The sequence below is a fragment of the Scyliorhinus canicula genome, chromosome 19 (genome assembly GCF_902713615.1).
Source record: "Scyliorhinus canicula chromosome 19, sScyCan1.1, whole genome shotgun sequence".
Classification (NCBI taxonomy): domain Eukaryota; kingdom Metazoa; phylum Chordata; class Chondrichthyes; order Carcharhiniformes; family Scyliorhinidae; genus Scyliorhinus; species Scyliorhinus canicula.
This window is the reverse complement of record NC_052164.1, coordinates 86,218,595-86,237,384: the sequence shown is the minus strand read 5'-3', so window position 1 is coordinate 86,237,384 and position 18,790 is coordinate 86,218,595. Positions and strand designations below refer to the sequence as shown.

The 18,790-nt window shown below is 45.4% G+C and overlaps 1 protein-coding gene across 30 annotated transcripts in view; it reads right to left on the bottom strand.

Annotated features, from left to right (window-relative positions):
- The window catches only part of LOC119954469 (neural cell adhesion molecule 1-like), a 563,058-nt gene that overhangs the window by 54,397 nt on the left and 489,871 nt on the right, over positions 1-18,790 (bottom strand). For 25 of the 30 annotated variants that reach the window (XM_038779702.1, XM_038779694.1, XM_038779710.1 and 22 more), the window contains one exon: positions 17,054-17,234. In XM_038779702.1, the coding sequence (XP_038635630.1) occupies positions 17,054-17,234 (181 nt within the window). Of the gene's footprint in view, positions 1-10,874; positions 13,026-17,053; positions 17,235-18,790 lie in introns of those variants that run through there. The other 5 variants (XM_038779714.1, XM_038779715.1, XM_038779716.1 and 2 more) reach the window with 1 other exon arrangement.

Below are 18,790 nucleotides of genomic sequence, written 5' to 3'. Positions count from 1 at the left end.
GCCACCAAGATGGTTTACAGAAGACCTGCTCCCAAGGTCGGGAATCCAAGGTGGACCCGCAGCTCCAAGTGGATACACTCTTCCCCATCGTGGCCTGCAGACTCACGCCTGCCCTCCTGAACACTGCTTGGACGGTGGTGGCGATGGCAGTCATCACTGTCAGTCTCACAGGAGGAGACAGCTGATGATCTGGAAGAGTGAGCGGCACTAGTGAGGCCTCTGCCCTGAGAGGGCAGTGCCCTAGGACATGTCTCTCTCCCCCCAGGGGCTGTAATTACCTTTGTGCCCTTGGGAAGATCCCCTCGACAGATTCACGTTTTTCCAAACCTGCTGCAAACCTTGTGGATGTGATGTTACATCAGTGAGAGGGGGTCATGTGGGTGTGGGGGGCGCTTGTTAAGTATATAAAAATATACCTAAATGATGTTCTTGCCTTTTCTGGATGTGACCATCATTATGTCACTGGCGAGGGTCATGGAAAATCAGTAAAAATTATCTTGCCAGTGAGAATCTCATTTTATGCTTCTCGTAGGAATTTCCACCTGCATTGTTATTCTCGTTGACTAACAGGGGCTGAAAATTGCCCCCATTATTTTATGGTTCATTATCATGTCCCCAGGGCCTGATCAATCCCCAGGGCTTGATAATCTACATACAAGGGTACTTAAGGAAGTGGCTCTGGAAATAGTGGATGGGTTGATGGTCACCTTCCAAGATTCGGTAGACTCTAGAACAACTCCTACAGATTGGAGGGTAGCTAATCTAACCCTACTATTTAAAAAGAGGGGCAGAGAGAAAACAGGGATTTATAGACCAGTAAGCCCGACGTTGGCAGTTGGGAAAATTCTATAATTCATTATCAAAGATTTTATAGCAGAGCACTTGGAAAACAGTGTGGGGATTGGACAGAGTCAGTATGGATTTAATAATAATCTTTATTGTCACAAGTAGGCTTACATTAACATTGCAATCAAGTTACTAGTCGCCACATTCCCGGCGCGTGTTCTGGTACACAGAGGGAGAATTCCGAATGTCCGAATGACCTAACAGCACGTTTTTCGGGACTTGTGGGAGGAAACCGGAACACCAGACTCCGCACAGTCTGCGATGCAAGCCGGGAATTGAACATGGGACCCTGGTGCTGTGAAGCAATAGTGCTAACCACTGTGCTACCGTGCCGCCCACATGAAAGGGAAATCATGCTTGACAAATTCACTGGAAGTCTTCAAGGATGTAACTAGTGGAGGTGTTGAGGAGGAGCCAGTGGATGTGGTTTAGTTGCACTTTCAGAAGGCTTTCGACAAAGTCCCGCATAAGAGATAAGCGTGTAAAATTAAAGCGCATGGGATTAGGAGTCGTGTATTGAGACGGATAGAAAACTGGTTGGCAGACAGGAAACAAAGAGTAGGAATTAATGGGTCTTTTTCCAAATGGCAGGCAGTGACTAGTGGGGTACTGCAGGGATCTTTGTTGAGACCCCAGCTATTCACAATATATATTAATGATTTGGATGAGGGAACAAAATATGAAATCTCCAAATTTACACCGACACAAAGTTGGGCAGCAGGGTGAGCAGTGTTGAGGATGCAGAAATCCTTCAATGTGATTTAGACAAGTTGAGTCAGTGGGCAAATGAATGGCAGATGTTGTAAAATTTAGATAAATGCAAGGTTATCCACTTTGGTAGCAAAAACAGGAAGGTCGACTGTTATTTAAATGGTCATAAAGGAGGGGTGGGGAATTTGCAATGAGACCTGTGTGTCCTCATACACCAGTTGCTGAAGGTAAGCATGCAGCTGCAGCAGGTGGTAAAGAAGGCAAATGGTATGTTGGCTTTTATAGAGAGAGGGTTCGAGTACAGGAGCAATGATGTTTTGTTGCGATGAGACAGTGCCTTGGTGAGACCCCAGCTGGAATATTGTGTGTAGTTTTGGTCTCCTTATTTGAAGAAGGATGTCTTTGCTATGGAGGGAATGCGACAAAAGTTTACCAAACTGGTTCCTGCGATGGCAGAATGGACGTATGAGGAGAGATTGAGTCGGATAGGATTATATTCACTGTAGTTCAGAAGAATAAGACCATAAGACATAGAAGCAGAATTAGGCCACTCGACCCATCAAGCTGCTCTGCTATTCAATCATCGCTGATATTTTTCTCATCCCTATTCTCCTGCCTTCTGCTCATAACCCCTGATTCCCTTATTAATCAAAAACTCATCTATCTCTGTCTTAAAGACAGTCAAGTGATTTGGCCTCCACAGCCTTCTTTTTTAAAAAACAATTTAGAGTGCCCAATTCATTTTTTCCAATTAAGGGGCAATTTAGCGTGGTCAATCCACCTAGCCTGCACATCTTTGGGTTGTGGGGGCGAAATCCACACAAACACAGGGAAAAGGCGCAAACTCCACACGGATAGTGACCCAGAACCGGGATCGAACCTGGGACCTCGGCGCCGTGAGGCAACAGGGCTAACCCACTGCGCCACCGTGCTGCCTCTCCACAGCCTTCTGCGGCAAAGAGTTCCACTGATTCACCACCCTCTGGCTGAAGAAAGTCCTCCTCACCTCTGATTTCATCTGAGATTGTGTCCTCTGGTTCTAGTTTTTCCTACAAGTGGAAACATCCTCTCCATGTCTACTCTATACAGGCCTCGCAGTATCCTGTAAGTTCAGTAAGAAGTCTTACAACACCAGGTTAAAGCCCAACAGGTTTGTTTCAAACACTAGCTTTCGGAGCACTGCTCATTCCTCATGAGCAGTGCTCTGAAAGCTAGCGTTTGAAATAAACATGTTGGACTTTAACCTGGTGTTGTAAGACTTCTTACTGTGCTCACCCCAGTCCAACGCTGGCATCTCCACATCCTGTAAGTTCTAATAAGATCTCTCCTCATCCTTCTAAACTACAATGAGTCCTCAACTGTTCCTCATATGACAAGCTCTTCATTCCAGGGATCATTCTTGTGAACCTCCTCTGGACCCTTTCCAAGCGCAGCACATCCTTCCTTAGATATCAGGCTCACAATACTCCGCAATACTTAGAAACGGCTCACAATACTCCAAATGGGGTCTGACCAGAGCCTTATACAGCTTCAAGAGGTACATCCTTTCTCTTGCATTCTAGCCTGCTCAACATGAATGCTAACATTGCATTAGCCTTCCTGACTGACGACTGAATCTGCACATTAACCTTAAGAGAATCTTGAATAAGGACTCCGAAGTCCCTTTGTGCTTCTGATTTCCTGAGCATTTCACAATTGGAAAACCGTCTATGCCTCCATTCCTTCTTCCAAAATGCATAACCTCACACTTTTCCGCATTGTATTCCTTCTGCCACTTCTTTGCCCACTCTGCTAGCCTGTCAAAGTCCTTCTGAAATGAAAATGAAAATGAAAATCGCGACTTCCGGTGGCGGCAATGACGTAGGATGCCGCACATTTGGGAGCTCCCGATTCAAACGGACTTTTCGGCTCTTTTTAGAGCCCAAAACGGAATTTTTTCGACGTCGTGGGAGATGGTGTGGTGATCAACTTTCTCCACATTTCATGACTCGAACTCAGAGTGGAAAGGGGGAACAAATGGCAGCAGCTCCCCAGAAAAAAACGGTGGAAGGATTCCAAGATGGTGGCCGGCGGAGCACCAGAGGAGTGGAGGCTGTGGGCGCAGGAGCAGCAAGCTGCTCTCCTGCGCTGTTTTGCAGATTTTAAGGCTGAGGTGCTGAGCTCTTTGCAGGAAACGAATAAAAAGCTTTCGGAGATTCAGACGACCCAGGGTGCTGCCATCCAGGCGCAGGCCGCTGAACGAGAGGAGGAGGCCGTGGTCCTCGTGAGTAAGGTGGAGGGGCACAGGGCACTCCATAAGAAGTGGCAAGAACGCTTCGAGGAGCTTGATCACCGCATGAGGTGGAAGAATCTGAGGATCTTGGGCCTTGCGGAGGGGCTGGAGGGGTTGGATCTGACAACCGACGTGGCCACGATGCTGAACTCGCTAGTGGGGGCAGGATCTTTCCATCTGCCCCTGGAGCTGGAGGGAGCCCACAGAGTACTGGCCAGGAGGCCTAAGGAGAATAAACCCCCGCCTGCGGTGCTGGTGAGATTCCACCGGTTCAGTGATCGGGAGTATGTGCTGCGCTGGGCCAAGAGGGTGAAGAGCAGCAATTGGGAGAATGGGGTAGCACGGATCTACCAGGATTGGAGAGCGGAGGTGGCTAAGCGGCGGTCCGGGTTTAATCGGACGAAGGAGGTGCTCGATAAGAAGAAAATAAAGTTTGGAATATTGCAGCTTGCACGCTTGTGGGTAACTTATTTGGAGCGGAATTATTATTTTGATTCCCCAGAGGAGGCGTGGGCCTTCGTGCGGACGGAGAAGCTGGACTCGAACTAGGGGTTGGGGGTTGCGGGGTCGGTTGTAATGCTTTATTGCAGGTTTCTGCTGTTGCTGTGTTTTTTCTGTGCTTTTGTAATTTTGATATGGTTATTTATTGGGGTGTTGTTCTGTTTTTTGTTGGGGGGCATTGTTTGAGTTTTGTATTTTGCGGAGGGGGTTTGGTGTATTCTGTACAGGATTGGGGGTATGGAGTGGGGCTGGTATTTGGGAGCTGCGTCAGAAGGGTGTGGTGGGGCAGTGCGAAAGCGCGGGCTTTCCTCTGGTTTCCCGCATTGCGGGGCCGGGGGGTGGAGATGATGACGGGGGGGGGGCCTTAACTGGTTCCACCCTGCGCTGGAGCGATGCCTTGAGGAGTGACAGGATGGGGGATGATCCCACTCTGGGAGATGTCGGGATTTTGGTGGGTGTTTTTCCGGGGTCAGCAGAAGTTAGCTGACCCACGGAAGTACAATGGAGGACGGTTCGTGGCTAGGAGGGTTCTCCTAGCCGGGGGGGGGGAAGAGGGAGGGGGGTAAGGGGAATACCGGGTTGCTGCTGGCAGGGTCAGGAAGGAGCTGGTGTGGGCCGGGGGGACAGAGGTGAGGTGTTGTCGCCGTGGGGACTGGGTCGGGCGGGGGGTGCTGGCCTGGGGCGGGCAGTCGACGGGCTATGGCTAGTCGACGGGGGAGGGGGGGGGGGGGGGGGGGCGGGACGCCCTCTGATCCGGTTGGTCACCTGGAATGCGAGAGGACTGAATGGGCCGGTGAAGCGGTCTAGGGTACTTGCTCATCTGAGGGGGCTAAAGGCAGATGTGGCAATGCTTCAGGAGACCCACCTGAAGGTGGCGGACCAGGTCCGTCTGAGGAAGGGGTGGGTGGGTCAGGTTTTCCACTCCGGGTTGGATGTGAAGAACCGGGGAGTGGCGATTCTGGTGGGGAAAAATGTGTCGTTTGAGGCATCTGAGGTGGTGGCGGATAAGGGGGGTAGGTTTGTTATGGTAAGGGGCAGACTACAGGGAGAGAAGGTGGTACTTGCTAGTGTGTATGCCCCAAATTGGGATGATGCGGGCTTTATGAGGCGTATGCTGGGATGTGTCCCGGATCTAGAGGCGGGAGGTCTGATTATGGGGGGGGGGGGGGGGAGGGGACTTCAATACGGTGTTGGATCCTTCACTGGATCGGTCCAGTTCAAGGACGGGTAGGAGGCCACCGGCGGCCAAGGTACTGAGGGGGTTTATGGACCAGATGGGAGGGGTGGACCCATGGAGGTTTGTGAGGCCGAGGGCACGCGAGTACTCTTTCTTCTCCCATGTACATAGGGTTTATTCTCGCATAGACTTCTTCGTGGTGAGTAGGGGATTGATTCCGAGAGTGGAGGAGGCCGAATATTCGGCCATTGCAATCTCCGACCACGCTCCGCATTGGATGGAGTTGGAGATGGGGGAGGTGCAGGACCAGCGCCCGTTGTGGCGGCTGGATGTGGGGTTGTTGGCGGAGGAGGAGGTGTGCAGGAGGGTCTGGGCAAGTATTGAGGAGTACCTCGAGGTGAATGATACGGTGGAGGTCCGGGTGGGGATGGTCTGGGAAGCCTTGAAGGCAGTAATTCGTGGGGAGCTGATATCCATCCGGGCACACAGGGAGAGGAGTGAGAGGGATAGACTGGTGGGGAAGATGCTGGAGATAGATAGGAGGTACGCGGAGGCACCAGAGGAGGGATTGTTGGGGGAGAGGCGTAGCCTACAGGCTAAATTTGATTTGCTGACCACTAGAAAGGCGGAGGCACAGTGGAGGAAGGCATAAGGGGCAGTGTATGAACATGGTGAAAAGGCGAGAATGATGCTGGCTCATCAGTTCCGCAAGCGGAAATTGCTGGAGTGAGAGATAAGAGTGGGAATGTGGTGCGGAAGGGGGTACAGGTGAATGAGGTCTTCAAGGACTTTTACGGGTAACTGTACCGGTCGGAGCCAACGGTGGAGAGGAGGGGAATGGAGAGGTTTCTCGACGGGCTATCTTTCCCGAAGGTGCAGGAGGAGCAGGTGGAGGGGTTGGGGGCGCCGATTGAGCTGGAGCTGGTTAAGGGGATCGGGCAGATGCAGTCAGGGAAGGCGCCGGGGCCGGATGGGTTCCCGGTGGAGTTTTATAAAACGTTTGTGGACCTAGTGGGCCCCTTGCTGGTGCAGACACTTAATGAGGCGTGGGAAGGGGGGACTTTGCCCCCGACGATGTCGCGGGCGCTGATTTCTTTAATCTTGAAGAGGGACAAGGACCCCTAGCAGTGTGGTTCATACAGGCCCATATCTCTCCTTAATGTCGATGCCAAGGTGCTGGCAAAGATCCTGGCCACCAGAATAGAGGACTGTGTGCCAGGGGTTGTACACGAGGACCAGACAGGTTTTGTTAAGGGAAGGCAGCTGAACACGAATGTGCGGAGGTTGTTGAATGTCATCATGATGCCGGTGACTGAGGGGGAGGCTGAGATAGTGGTGGCGCTGGATGCGGACAAGGCTTTCGATGGAGTGGAGTGGGGGTACTTATGGGGGGTGTTGGGGAGGTTTGGATTTGGTGAAGGGTTTATTAGATGGATGAGGCTGCTATATGAGGCCCCGATGGCATGTGTGGCCACGAATGGGAGGAGGTCGGAGTACTTCCGGCTTTACCGAGGGACCAGGCAGGGTTGCCCACTGTCCCCCTTGTTGTTTGCATTGGCAATCGAGCCGTTGGCGATGGCGTTGAGGGATTCAGGGAGGTGGAGGGGTTTGGTGCGGGGTGGGGAGGAACATAGGGTCTCGTTGTATGCCGATGACCTGCTACTGTATGTGGCGGACCCGGTGGGAGGGATGCCGGGGGTGATGGAGCTGCTAGCTGAGTTTGGGACCTTTTCAGGCTATAAACTAAATCTAGGCAAGAGTGAGGTGTTTGTGGTGCACCCTGGGGACCAGGAGGAGGGAAATGGTAGGCTCCCGCTTAGGAGGGCAGGGGAGAGTTTTAAGTACCTGGGGGTGCAGGTGGCCAGGGACTGGGGGACTCTTCACAAGCATAATTTCACCAGGCTTGTGGATCAGATGGAGGAGGAGTTCAAGAGGTGGGACATGCTGCCATTGTCGTTGGCGGGGAGGGTGCAGTCCGTCAAAATGACGGTGCTTCCGAGGTTCTTGTTCCTCTTTCAGTGCCTGCCCATCTTCATCCCCAGGGCCTTCTTTAGGAGGGTGACTAGCAGTATTTTGAGCTTTGTGTGGGCGCATGGGACTCCGAGAGTGAGGAGGGTTTTCCTGGAGCGAGGGAGGGATAGAGGGATAGAGCTGCCCAACCTTTTGGGGTACTATTGGGCGGCCAATGTGTCAATGGTGCGTGAATGGGTGATGGAGGGGGAGGGGGCGGCGTGGAAAAGAATGGAGATGGCGTCTTGTAGAGGTACGAGCCTGGGTGCCCTGGTAACGGCGCCTTTGCCGCTCTCTCCTAAGAGGTATACCACGAGTCCGGTGGTGGCGGCGACCCTAAGAATCTGGGGACAGTGGAGACGGCATAGGGGGGAAACAGGGGGCTCGATGGAGGCTCCATTAGGTGGAAATCATCAGTTCATCCCGGGGAACACTGATGGGGGATTTAGGGGGTGGCAAAGGGTGGGCATCAGTAAATTGAGGGACCTGTTTATTGGCGGGAGGTTTGCGGGCCTGGGGGAACTGGAAGATAAACTTGGGTTCCCCCAAGGCAACATGTTGAGATACTTGCAGGTAAAGGCGTTTGCTAGGTGACAGGTAGAGGAGTTCCCTTTGCTGCCCCCGCGGGGGGCGATGGACAGAGTGCTTTCGGGGGTGTGGGTCGGAGAGGGGATGGTGTCTGACAGTTATAAGGTAATGCAGGAGGTGGGGGAGTCGTCAGTGGAGGAGCTGAAGGCTAAATGGAAGGGGAAACTAGGGGAGCAGATAGAGGATGGGACTTGGGCGGATGCCTTGGAGAGAGTCAACTCTTCTTCTTCCTGTGCGAGGCTTAATCTCATCCAATTTAAGGTGCTGCATCGGGCCCATATGTCTGTGACTCGGATGGGTAGGTTCTTTGGGGGAACACCACTAGGTGTTCGGGGAGTCCAGCGAATCATGCCCATATGTTCTGGGCATGCCCGGCACTGGAAGAATTCTGGAAGGGGATGGCGGGGACGGTGTCGAGGGTGGTTGGATCCAGGGTCAAACCAGGTTGGGGACTCGCGATTTTTGGAGTTGCGGCGGAGCCGGGAGTGCAGGAGGCGAATGGAGGGTGTTCTTTACTGTTTCTTTTTTTTTCCCTATGGTTATTTAACTTAATATTGTGTTAACTTAAGTTGTTGTTAATATGTTTTGTTGTTCATTAGGGATGGGCGAATGTTTATGACTGTTATCATTATTGTTATTGTTGGTATTTTATTGCGGTTCGTTGTTGTTATATAAATACAAAATTTTTCAATAAAAATTATTTTTTAAAACAGAAAATGAAAATTGCTTATTGTCACGAGTAGGCTTCAATGAAGTTACTGTGAAAAGCCCCTAGTCACCACATTCCGGCGCCTGTCCGGGGAGGCTGGTACGGGAATCGATCCGGGCTGCTGGCCTGCTTGAAAAGCCAGCGATTTAGCCCAGTGAGCTAAACCAGCAACCCCCCCCCCCTGCTTCCTCAATCCTACCAGTCACTCTACAGATCTGGGTATCATCTGCAAACTTAGCAACAGTGCCTTCAGTTCCTTCTTTAGATTATTAATATATATTGTGAAAAGTTGTGGTCCCAGCACAGACCCGTGAGGTATACCACTAGTCACCCACTGCCATCCTGAAAAAGACCCCTTTATCCCCATTCTCTGCCTCTGCCAGTCAGCCAATCCTCTATCCATGCCAGGATCATACTCGTAACACCTATGGGCTCTTAACCTATTTAACAGTCTCCTATGCGGCACATTGTCAAAGGCCTTCTGGAAATCTAAATAAATCACGTCCACTGGTTCTCCTTTGTCTAACTTCCTTGTTATCTCCTCAAAGAACTCTAACAGATTTGTCAGACATGACCTCCCCTTGACGAAGCTGTGCTGACTCAGTCCTATTTTATCATAGTAAGAAGTCTTACAACATCCGGTCAAAGTCCAACGGGTTTGTTTCGAATCACTAGTTTTTAGAGAGCAGTTCCTTCCTCAGGTGATTGAGGTGTTGGTGTTGGTGAACCTGGTGTTGTAGGACTTCTTACTGTGCCCACCCCACTCCAACACCGGCATCTCCACATCATGACTAGTTTGTCATGCACTTCCAAGTTCTCCATGATCTCATCTTTATTAATGAACTCTAAAATCTTACCAAGATTGAAGTCAGGCTAACCGGCCTAAATTTTCTGGTAATGAGGAGAGATCTCATAGAAATCTATAAAATTCTAACAGAACTAGACAGTGTAGATGCAAGAACGATGTTTCTAATGGTAGGGGTGTCCAGAACCAAGAATCATAGTCTGAGGATACGGGGTAGATCATTTAGGACAGAGATAAGGAGAAATATCTTCACCCAGAGAGTGTTGAGCCTGTGAAATTTGTTACCACTGAAAGTAATTTTGGCCAAAACATTGTACGTTTTCAAGAAGCAGTTAGATGTACCACTTGGAGTAAAGGGGATCAAACGATGTGGGGGAAAAGGCAGGATAAGACTATTGAGTTGGGTGATTAGCCATAATCAGAATGAATGGTGGCGAAGGCTCGAAGGGCCAAATGACCTCCCCCTGCTCTTATTTTCTATGTGAATGTAAAGCTAATTTTTAACTATACAAAATTCCTAAAGAAGTTTAGAGTATGCACTATATGTGATTGAGTTCATTAATGTGGACATATAAGGGATAAAAGTGTTCACTTATCAAATTATACCATTCCACGACCACCAAAGAAAAGCATATTGACAATGTTGGTGCAGTTGTGAATGTAGTTGCCTTCGTACTATCGCTGCACTATTCTTTCTTTATAATCCACATAGCATTCCAATTCCTATAGATATCTGTGAAGAATGGTTGCTCATGCTTATTAGTGCCAACACAGTCAATCTTTTCAAACCATTTCAGGAAATGAGGAGCAACGTGAAGTTTGGATGAGGTTTCTCTAGACTATTTAACATCTGTTCACTTTAAATGGGGTACTGAATCTGTTAAAATATCGCGTAAGAGAGAGATTTCATCTGAAGTTGGCAATACCAATGATAATTCCATCCATTCCACAGCTTCTACAAAGACTTGGAAATAATGGCACACAATGAGGAAACAACATACGAATAAGGGGCAGCAGTAGGCCATTCGCCCCCTTAAGCCAGCAAAGGATTGAGAAGGATAAATCTCAGAGAATGACACCATTCAAAAAAAGTGAGTATCTTCAAAGCCAAGCAGAAGTGATTTTGGTGCTAGGTTCTCATGTGTTCTTAATTACAGCACCCACAGGCCTGAATTTATGCATGTTTACCGTATGCACAAGAAACATATTGTGTTTAGTTATTTTGTATAAAACACAGCACAAATATTTAGCAAGGTTTTGTATGCCAAATGCAAATTTATTTTCCATTCAAGCATGGACATGCCTCAACTGAGCTTCTTTTTAGTAACTTCCATCCTGCCTAGTAATAACAAAATACGGTCTAGGTACAGCTCACATGTAGCAAATAATTGAGATTTTAACCTAAAAACATCGACCACTTCCATGGCAAAGGTACCGAGTTATTTAGAACTAATACCATTGCTAAATTCAGTAAGTGCACCTCTTTGACAATAACAAAGGGAAATGGCCGAACACAAATCATTTGGATGAACTGTCCTTCTGCATCCTAATCTATCAGACAGTTCAAACAATGGCAGTCAATAGGGATTTCACTTGCTTTTAGTTTCCTTGTGGAATTCGTTGGGTTCTATGCAGCAATTAGTTCAAGAAATATGGAATTAGTTAAAGAAAGAATAAGTGCCACTTAGAAATATTGTTACATTCATTAGTTTTGCTTTCAGTGCTATCCAATGAGCCATTTCCTATTTGATTGCCATGTTTAGTTTCGTTTTATCATGTTTAATGGCTGCATTTCTGTGAAAACATGCAAGTATGAAAAATGTTTTCAAACGGAAAAACTTTTAACAAGTTGTTGGTCACACAAAGGTGAACAAAGCAGATACAGTGCATGGTGATTACAATTAAGAAATGGGTACAATTTCTAATTCATGACCAATTAAACATAGCTTTGACCATATCCACATTATAAACACAAAATTACACAGTAGACCTGTCGGCAGATTAAAAAAAAGGGAGAACTAACCCAAATTCCTCCTTCACTATGTTCAATTCTATAAATGATCTTACTTACTTTCCAGTTCTGATGAAATTTAGATCCACATGTTAATACCTGTACAAGGTTTTAGATGTTGGCAGTCTTGACATGTGCATTTCCAATTTAAAAAAAATCAGATTGCTTTTATCTCTATTCTTGATTTGTATGTTAGGGGGTATCTAAAATCTAATTCTTAACCATAAAACATGTCAACACAGATGTAAATCATGAACCAGAAAAAAGCATACATTAAAAAATTAATCCTTTCTTAATGAAACCTGTTTGCTTAAGGGAATAGAATTTAGTCAATCGTGTCTCTCTTCTGGAAATTGCAGCAATCTGCCTCCATATTTTCTTAGTTATCTATGGCACTTTTTTAAATCTGTAAAAACAATTGAATTAGAATAAACGTTTAAGGCAATTCTCCAATACTGCTGTCAGGCCTTCGAAGTCTATTTTAATTTGTTTACAAATAGCTTAGTTACAGAAAGCACTGGAAAAAGATATCTAGAGCCATGACCTATACACACTTTCCGGAATCTCCTGTAGATGGTATGGTGCATGCTAGCATAGCTGTATAAAATTAAGCATATTTAACCAAGCTGTGTGCTTGAGATTAGCTTTCTTTGCATGTGCTTGCGTGACCACTAAAATCCCAATTGGCAAAATATAGCAAACAACCTAGGTATCAGTTTTGGAACTGGAGTCTTGAATCAAAAGTTACATTTTAATCTTTTTTTCAATTAAACTTCAAACTGACAATAGCCTCTATGAAATTTCTTGTAGCTGTTCCAGATATACAATATACAATATTTATACCATGGTTTAATTCAGTTTACACACATACAGTTGCCAATTCCTTCGAGCCATTGTTCCATTCATCAGGCTGCCAGGCTATAGTAATGATTTGTTGGTTGAAAGAGGAAAAGGATGATGATAGAAATTCGAAGAAATAACTAACTATAGAATGAAGTGACAGGGAATGACAGATCCTCACAAAACAAAGCAATTACAGGTCAACAGAAATAGTCTTCTAAAGAAAAATGTAGAAATTGACAGACAATCTTAGCTTAGGTAAAATGAGAACTAAACGTACATGCAGAACAAAAGAACCACATGAAGGAGAACAGATTTTAAATTGTCATTTTGTTTAAACAGTTCACTAGCTTTTGAATAAAAATGGTACAATTCTGTTTATGAGTAACACTCAAATACATCTGAAGCAACTGCAAAGGCATAAAATTGTGTGTTGAACTGTCTGGGGAGAAAACAGCATGCCTTTATTGAGGGTCTAGGACAGCAAAACAACTAGAATTGCAGAGAAGATTAATGAGAAGAGTGTGCATGATATTGATGAACCACCCATAGTTGCTGCTGTAGCCAAAGTATTTCCATCCAAGGGCAGCAAAGAGTTGTGAAACAAAATGGCCAGTCCAATCATTCAGTGTTCATATCAAGCAGAGGGGTAATGGAAACATATGCATATGAAGACAGACAGGTAGAAAAAAAAAGGGAGGGAGGGAAAAGGGGTGGGATAAGAGAGAGAAGAGAGAGAAAAAAAGATCATAAATACAAAACCAAATTAAGAATTTAAGGTAAACAAATAAAGTGTAAAAGTTAAATTGAAATAAAACAGATTAGAGAAACATCTGTGTAACATAAAAGAGTAAGTATGCTTAATTGTAAGCAGAGCACACTAGGTCAAAGATCATATTTCATGGTTACAGGGTAAAAGGGCACAAAACTATAAGCTGGGAAAATGGGAATGATCACATAATGGGTTGCCAGTACAGAATAGAGCAAAAAGGAACAATAAGTAGTTTCAATGAAAGACCAACATGAAGCTGGAATAAGGGTGGTGAGAAAGGATTTGGAATTAATGCTATGTCTTATTTTGCTGCCATTATGTTAGCTGCATTCAGTTAAATGGCTTTCAACTACTGCATGGAAAAGCAATTCCCTTGCCCATGCTCCAAGCTATTGTGTAAGTAACTGCCTTAGTGATGTAACAGGCCAGTTAACATGTTCAGCCTTGTCATGCAAACTGCACCACTCGCTGCTGCATCCCCATAAAACATTCATGTGTTAATTTGTTAACCATGGAACGCAAGAGTACATCTACAGAACAATTAAAATATTCAGAAGTCCAATTAATCACTTCTTGTGCCATTTATGAAGTGTTTCAGCACAGTGCTTTCATTGATATCATTGAAGAAGGAAGCTTTACTTTATAAAAAACATTTCTGAATCATTAAATATCTTTAAAACCATCATTTTGTGCCTGAGTAGGCGACACAGTTAGGACCATATTTTCCTCTTTTTTGAAAGCAAAAGGTGTGAACAGCGATTATTTCATCAACTTAATAAATCATACATCGAAAAGGATAAACCTTTTGCTGCAAATAGATGTGCACCATCATTGTATCGTAGAATGGCGCAGCACAAAGGAGGTTATTTAGCCCATGGCGCCTGTGACTGATCTCTGAAAGAGCGCTCCAATTCACTCCGCTCCCCTCCTCATTCCCCACGTCCCCGAAAATATTTCCACTTCACTACTCGTCTAATTCTCCACTGAAATTTATTACTGAATCTGCTTCCAAGGCTGAAGTAAACCAGCCAGTCAGAATGCAACTGTGCAATGTTCCAGGGACACTGAACCCAAAACACACAAATGGCCAGGCTCTTTGCATTGTAGTCATCATCTAGCAAAGAATGCACGACAATTAATCTATTACACAGATACTGCTGGGAAACCTCCATTATCTTTCATGGCGAACAAACCTATGATATAAGATGCTCAAACATTTTGGAATTTCTTTAATTCTTTTACAGAAGTTTCTAATATAGCCTTGATAGATATTTCATGGACTGCTTAAACTATGATAGAGCTGCCAAATACCCACTAAAATCAGCTGTATGCAGATATAATGAAATAATATATGCATATTATATATAGATCATTTGTATGTTATCACCAGTTGCTACTGTATTTATCAAATTCTCTTGAACTTGAAATAGTACCTACACAACCAGTAAAATATGTTTGTACTCTCAAGGACATGTTACCACAGAATTTCTTTCAAATTCCCTTCAACAAAAATCCCTTTTATTCAAAAATGTAATTTTTCAATGTTATTTATCCCAGCATGGTTTCTTTACGTTCGGATCCAACACAAATAAATCCCGCTCTTTAAATAATAAATTCACAGCTCTGTGTAATAATTCTAAAATCATTTTGTATGCTTCATCCTCAACAATTATTTTTGCCGCTAATTGTCAGAACCATTTTTCCACAGGAGCTAAACTATAGCAGCAATAAATCGCCTTGCTTGTTAAATTTTAGATAGAGAGGAAAATATCGTCCTTTATACCTTAAGGAAATCTTGCATTCACTCAGATTGCCTAGGCACGCTGTAAACTTATCACATAATTGTAAAATTGTCTTTGGTCTAATTCTTGCCAATGAAAATCATGTGATCTGATTCACAGAAAACTGGTATTGCTGGATAGATAAACAAGGACGATAGCAAGCAATCCAAGGACCTGGGATAACAGCCAATAACCTGTGATGAAACTGTAATCTTACAATTTACTACTTGCAAAAAAAGTAAACAACCAGCAGGTTTTGCAACAAAACCAGGAGCCTCAGCAAAATAAGAACAATGAGATGTCAGCTGCCATTTCCTGCTCGAAAGCTGACCACAGCATAAGGTTTATTAGTAAAATATATTCTCCAGCTGGATGCAGATAGCACTGGGGACTTTGTAATGTTTAAACAGTACAATCACCACTCACGTAGCGTAGGACGCATCAGTTACCATTTTAAGGAGTTGAGGATATAAAATCGTCAAACAGGATGCATATATTTCAATTGAACCTATTACCATCAGCAATCTGCAGTTCAGTGCGATGAGGGAAACCGTATCTTTAAAATCTGGAATATTACTGCAATTACATTTGACAAAAATTAAGTATGAAAAATGATTGTTAATACTGATGGAAATTTGGAAAACGAAAACAATAAGCTCCACACAGCAGATTTAATTGCAAATTTTACAACTTAAAAGTTTGTCAAAAGATCCTGCTCTTGCAAGATATTAAATCTAAATCGTTTTATGTGTGTGGATTCTTTTCTTGCCCTCAGTTCAGTCTTTTGATCGTACTGCTTGCAAGAACAATGCAAGCTTCTCACAACTCCTACTGTTTTCCTGCTGCTCGTGTGGTGATTTGAAACACTGCTCCATTTCAGAGGATTTGGGTTCTTTTAGAGGATAGCTACTTTCAGAATTTGAGGCACTCGTCTTGTTGCTGTGCGGACTTCAGACATGGGTCTTGGACCAGCCTCATCTTAAACAGCTGAGCTTCTGTTGATATAAGTTAGGGATCATTTACACAGGCATACAAATTGTTGGATGGAAATCTTGCCCACCTCCTGGCCAATCAGAGGCTGGTATCTCTATCGAATGGCAACGCCATCAGGGAGTCAATGGCTTCTGACAGTATGACATCCATCGAGGCTTCAAGGTTGGCACTGGATCCCAGATCACAGGTGAGTAATGGGGGAGGGGGGGGGGGGAAATAGTTGTGGGGGAGGAGTGGTCAACAGTGGGGATGGGGTGGCTTTCACCAGCCTCACCCCACTCCCGAAGCCAGGTTTCCCGATTGTGCCTTTGAATGAGCACCCCCCCCAACCCCACCCTCAACATCCTGGGAGCCAGCAGGCAAACACATCAGAGTTTGCTTGTCATGCTCCTTGTATGGTAAGGCACCCATACCACAGCTGGGCTTAGACCATTAATTGGCCACTTACGACTTTCAATTGGCAGCGGGGTGGGAAGGCTATCCATGGGCCTTCCATTATGTACCCAATTGGGTTCTAGGTAAGAAAGTGGCAGGATGCCGATTCGCCACCCTCCTGCCTGATTAAATGCTCCCCCACCACCAAACGGGCCATGTGTTAGGACACAGGATTCCGCCTGTTGAGTGGGATAATTATAAACTGTCGGAGAAAGCCCGATTGTCAAAGTATTGAAGAGAATTACTGTCTGCTGCATTTGTCCCTCACTGTGCCCTTACACTCTGTCCCAGTGGAAGATTCCAATTTCATATTGTGTTAGTGGCTGTACCCATGATATTGGATTGCAAACCAGTTGAGAAGTACAAAAATATGATCTGAAAATGAAGTGCTTTCTTTTTTAAAAAAGACGCGTAGAAAAGTACAATCTGGTTAAAAAAAAACTTCTGTGAAAGAAACAAATTAAATTGAAGATATCTGATACACAAGCTGATGGAACACCAGATGATGTGGTATTCAATTTTACAAGCATGACTAGATTTGGGGATGCAGCGTCTTTGCAAGATTTAATGCAAATAATATTTGAAGCAGCTGAAAATTGTACCTGGAATGACAGTGGGTTCGACCGACGTCCGGAAGGAGACAGATCCAGCCTGGGACTTGCCTTGCTGATTCTCGGCCATGACGTAGACTTCATACTCCGAGTTCCACTCCAGGTTTGCGAGAATAACATATTCACTATCAGATGGTAATCTCATCTCGGGCTTCCAATCCGAGTGGTGCTTCTGTGAAGTAAAGCATTGGTGAAAAATGAGCTAGCAAAGCTTCAAACTAACTGATTTGTCCAGATAAATAAACACACGTTAAAGTTATGGTTTGGCTTTGCAAATCTTTTAATCTGTTTCAGAAAATGTAATGCTTGCCAGCGATTGCCCTTTGCACTTATGTCTTGGAGGCGGAGGTAAACGATGTACAGATTCATCCAGAAAATGAATACTGCAGATTTGAACCCCAGGGATGTTTTGCACCATCATTCATCTGCTGCTCAATCAGGTGATTCCCCGTTACTTTACTTTCTGGGTGGAAGTGGGAGCATTGTGATCTTGGGTTCACCCAATTAAAGGAATATAACTCTCATACAGGTCAGTGCAGTTTTTAAAAATACATTACGAAAGTAATAAAGGGTAAGCATGGTGAGAAAGGGACTGAGTGTGGCATGGGAAAGTTCAACTTTTTCAAAAGAATATAAGATAACATTAGGCAAAATAAGGTACCTGGGCGGGATTCTTCTGTCCCCCAGCCGTGTGTTTCTCGGCAGCGTGCCATGCGCTGGCAGCGGGATTCACTACTCCCGCTGCTTGTCAAAGGGATTTCCCACTGACGCCACCTCACACCACCAGGAAACCCATGAGTGGGATCGCGCTGCCAGCAGGAACAGGGAATCCCAACGGCCTGGAGAATTCTGGCCCTTTTATTTATTTGTTCATCTTCAAGCACAGTAGTTAGCACCGCTGCCTCACAGCGCCAGGGACCCGGGTTCAATTCCGGCCTTGGGTGACTGTGTTGAGTTTGCATGTTCCCCCAGCGTATGTGTGGGTTTCCTCCGGGTGCTCCAGTTTCCTCCCATAGTCCAAAGATGTGCAGGTTAGGGGGATTGGCCATGCCAAAATTGCCCCTCAGTATCCAAAGATGTTCAAGTTAGGTGGGGGTCACCAGGATAGGGTAGGGGAGTGGGCCTGGGTAGGGTACTCGTTCAGAGGGTCAGTGCAGATTCAATGGGCTGAATGGCCTCCCTCTGCAATGTAGGGATTCTATGGTTCTATGTAGAGCATCCATCAGAAAGGAATGCAGTGACATTGGCAATAGGATTCAGTCAATCAGATTTGTTTGGTTTGGTGAAAGTATGCAGATTGCTTGGTTTGCACACACACAACTTAGGATGTCACTATTTGCTTCCAATTTTACCTGTCCTACTATAGGACAGAATAAAATTCAATTACAAATTTTGCTAACTTTTCATGTGAAGCTTTATCCATGTCTTTATTCCCACGGGACAAACACTGATTTCTGAAATGTGAACCTTTCTTTTTATTTCGGTAAAAAGCAATGGACTAAATAGCAGATGCGAGATCCAACTTAATTGTCTTGAATTCCAGCTGTAAAAGCGAGGTACAATTTCCGCTGAATACACTGAACGGGATGTCTGAACTGCCTGTACGCATGCCAACGTAGTTCCACTAACAAAGTCACTTCAGATCACACTAATTCAGAAGTTCAAATATTTTGACAAAATCTTGCTCAGAGCAAAATTCAAATGCTTGAAAGGATAAAGAATTGCAGG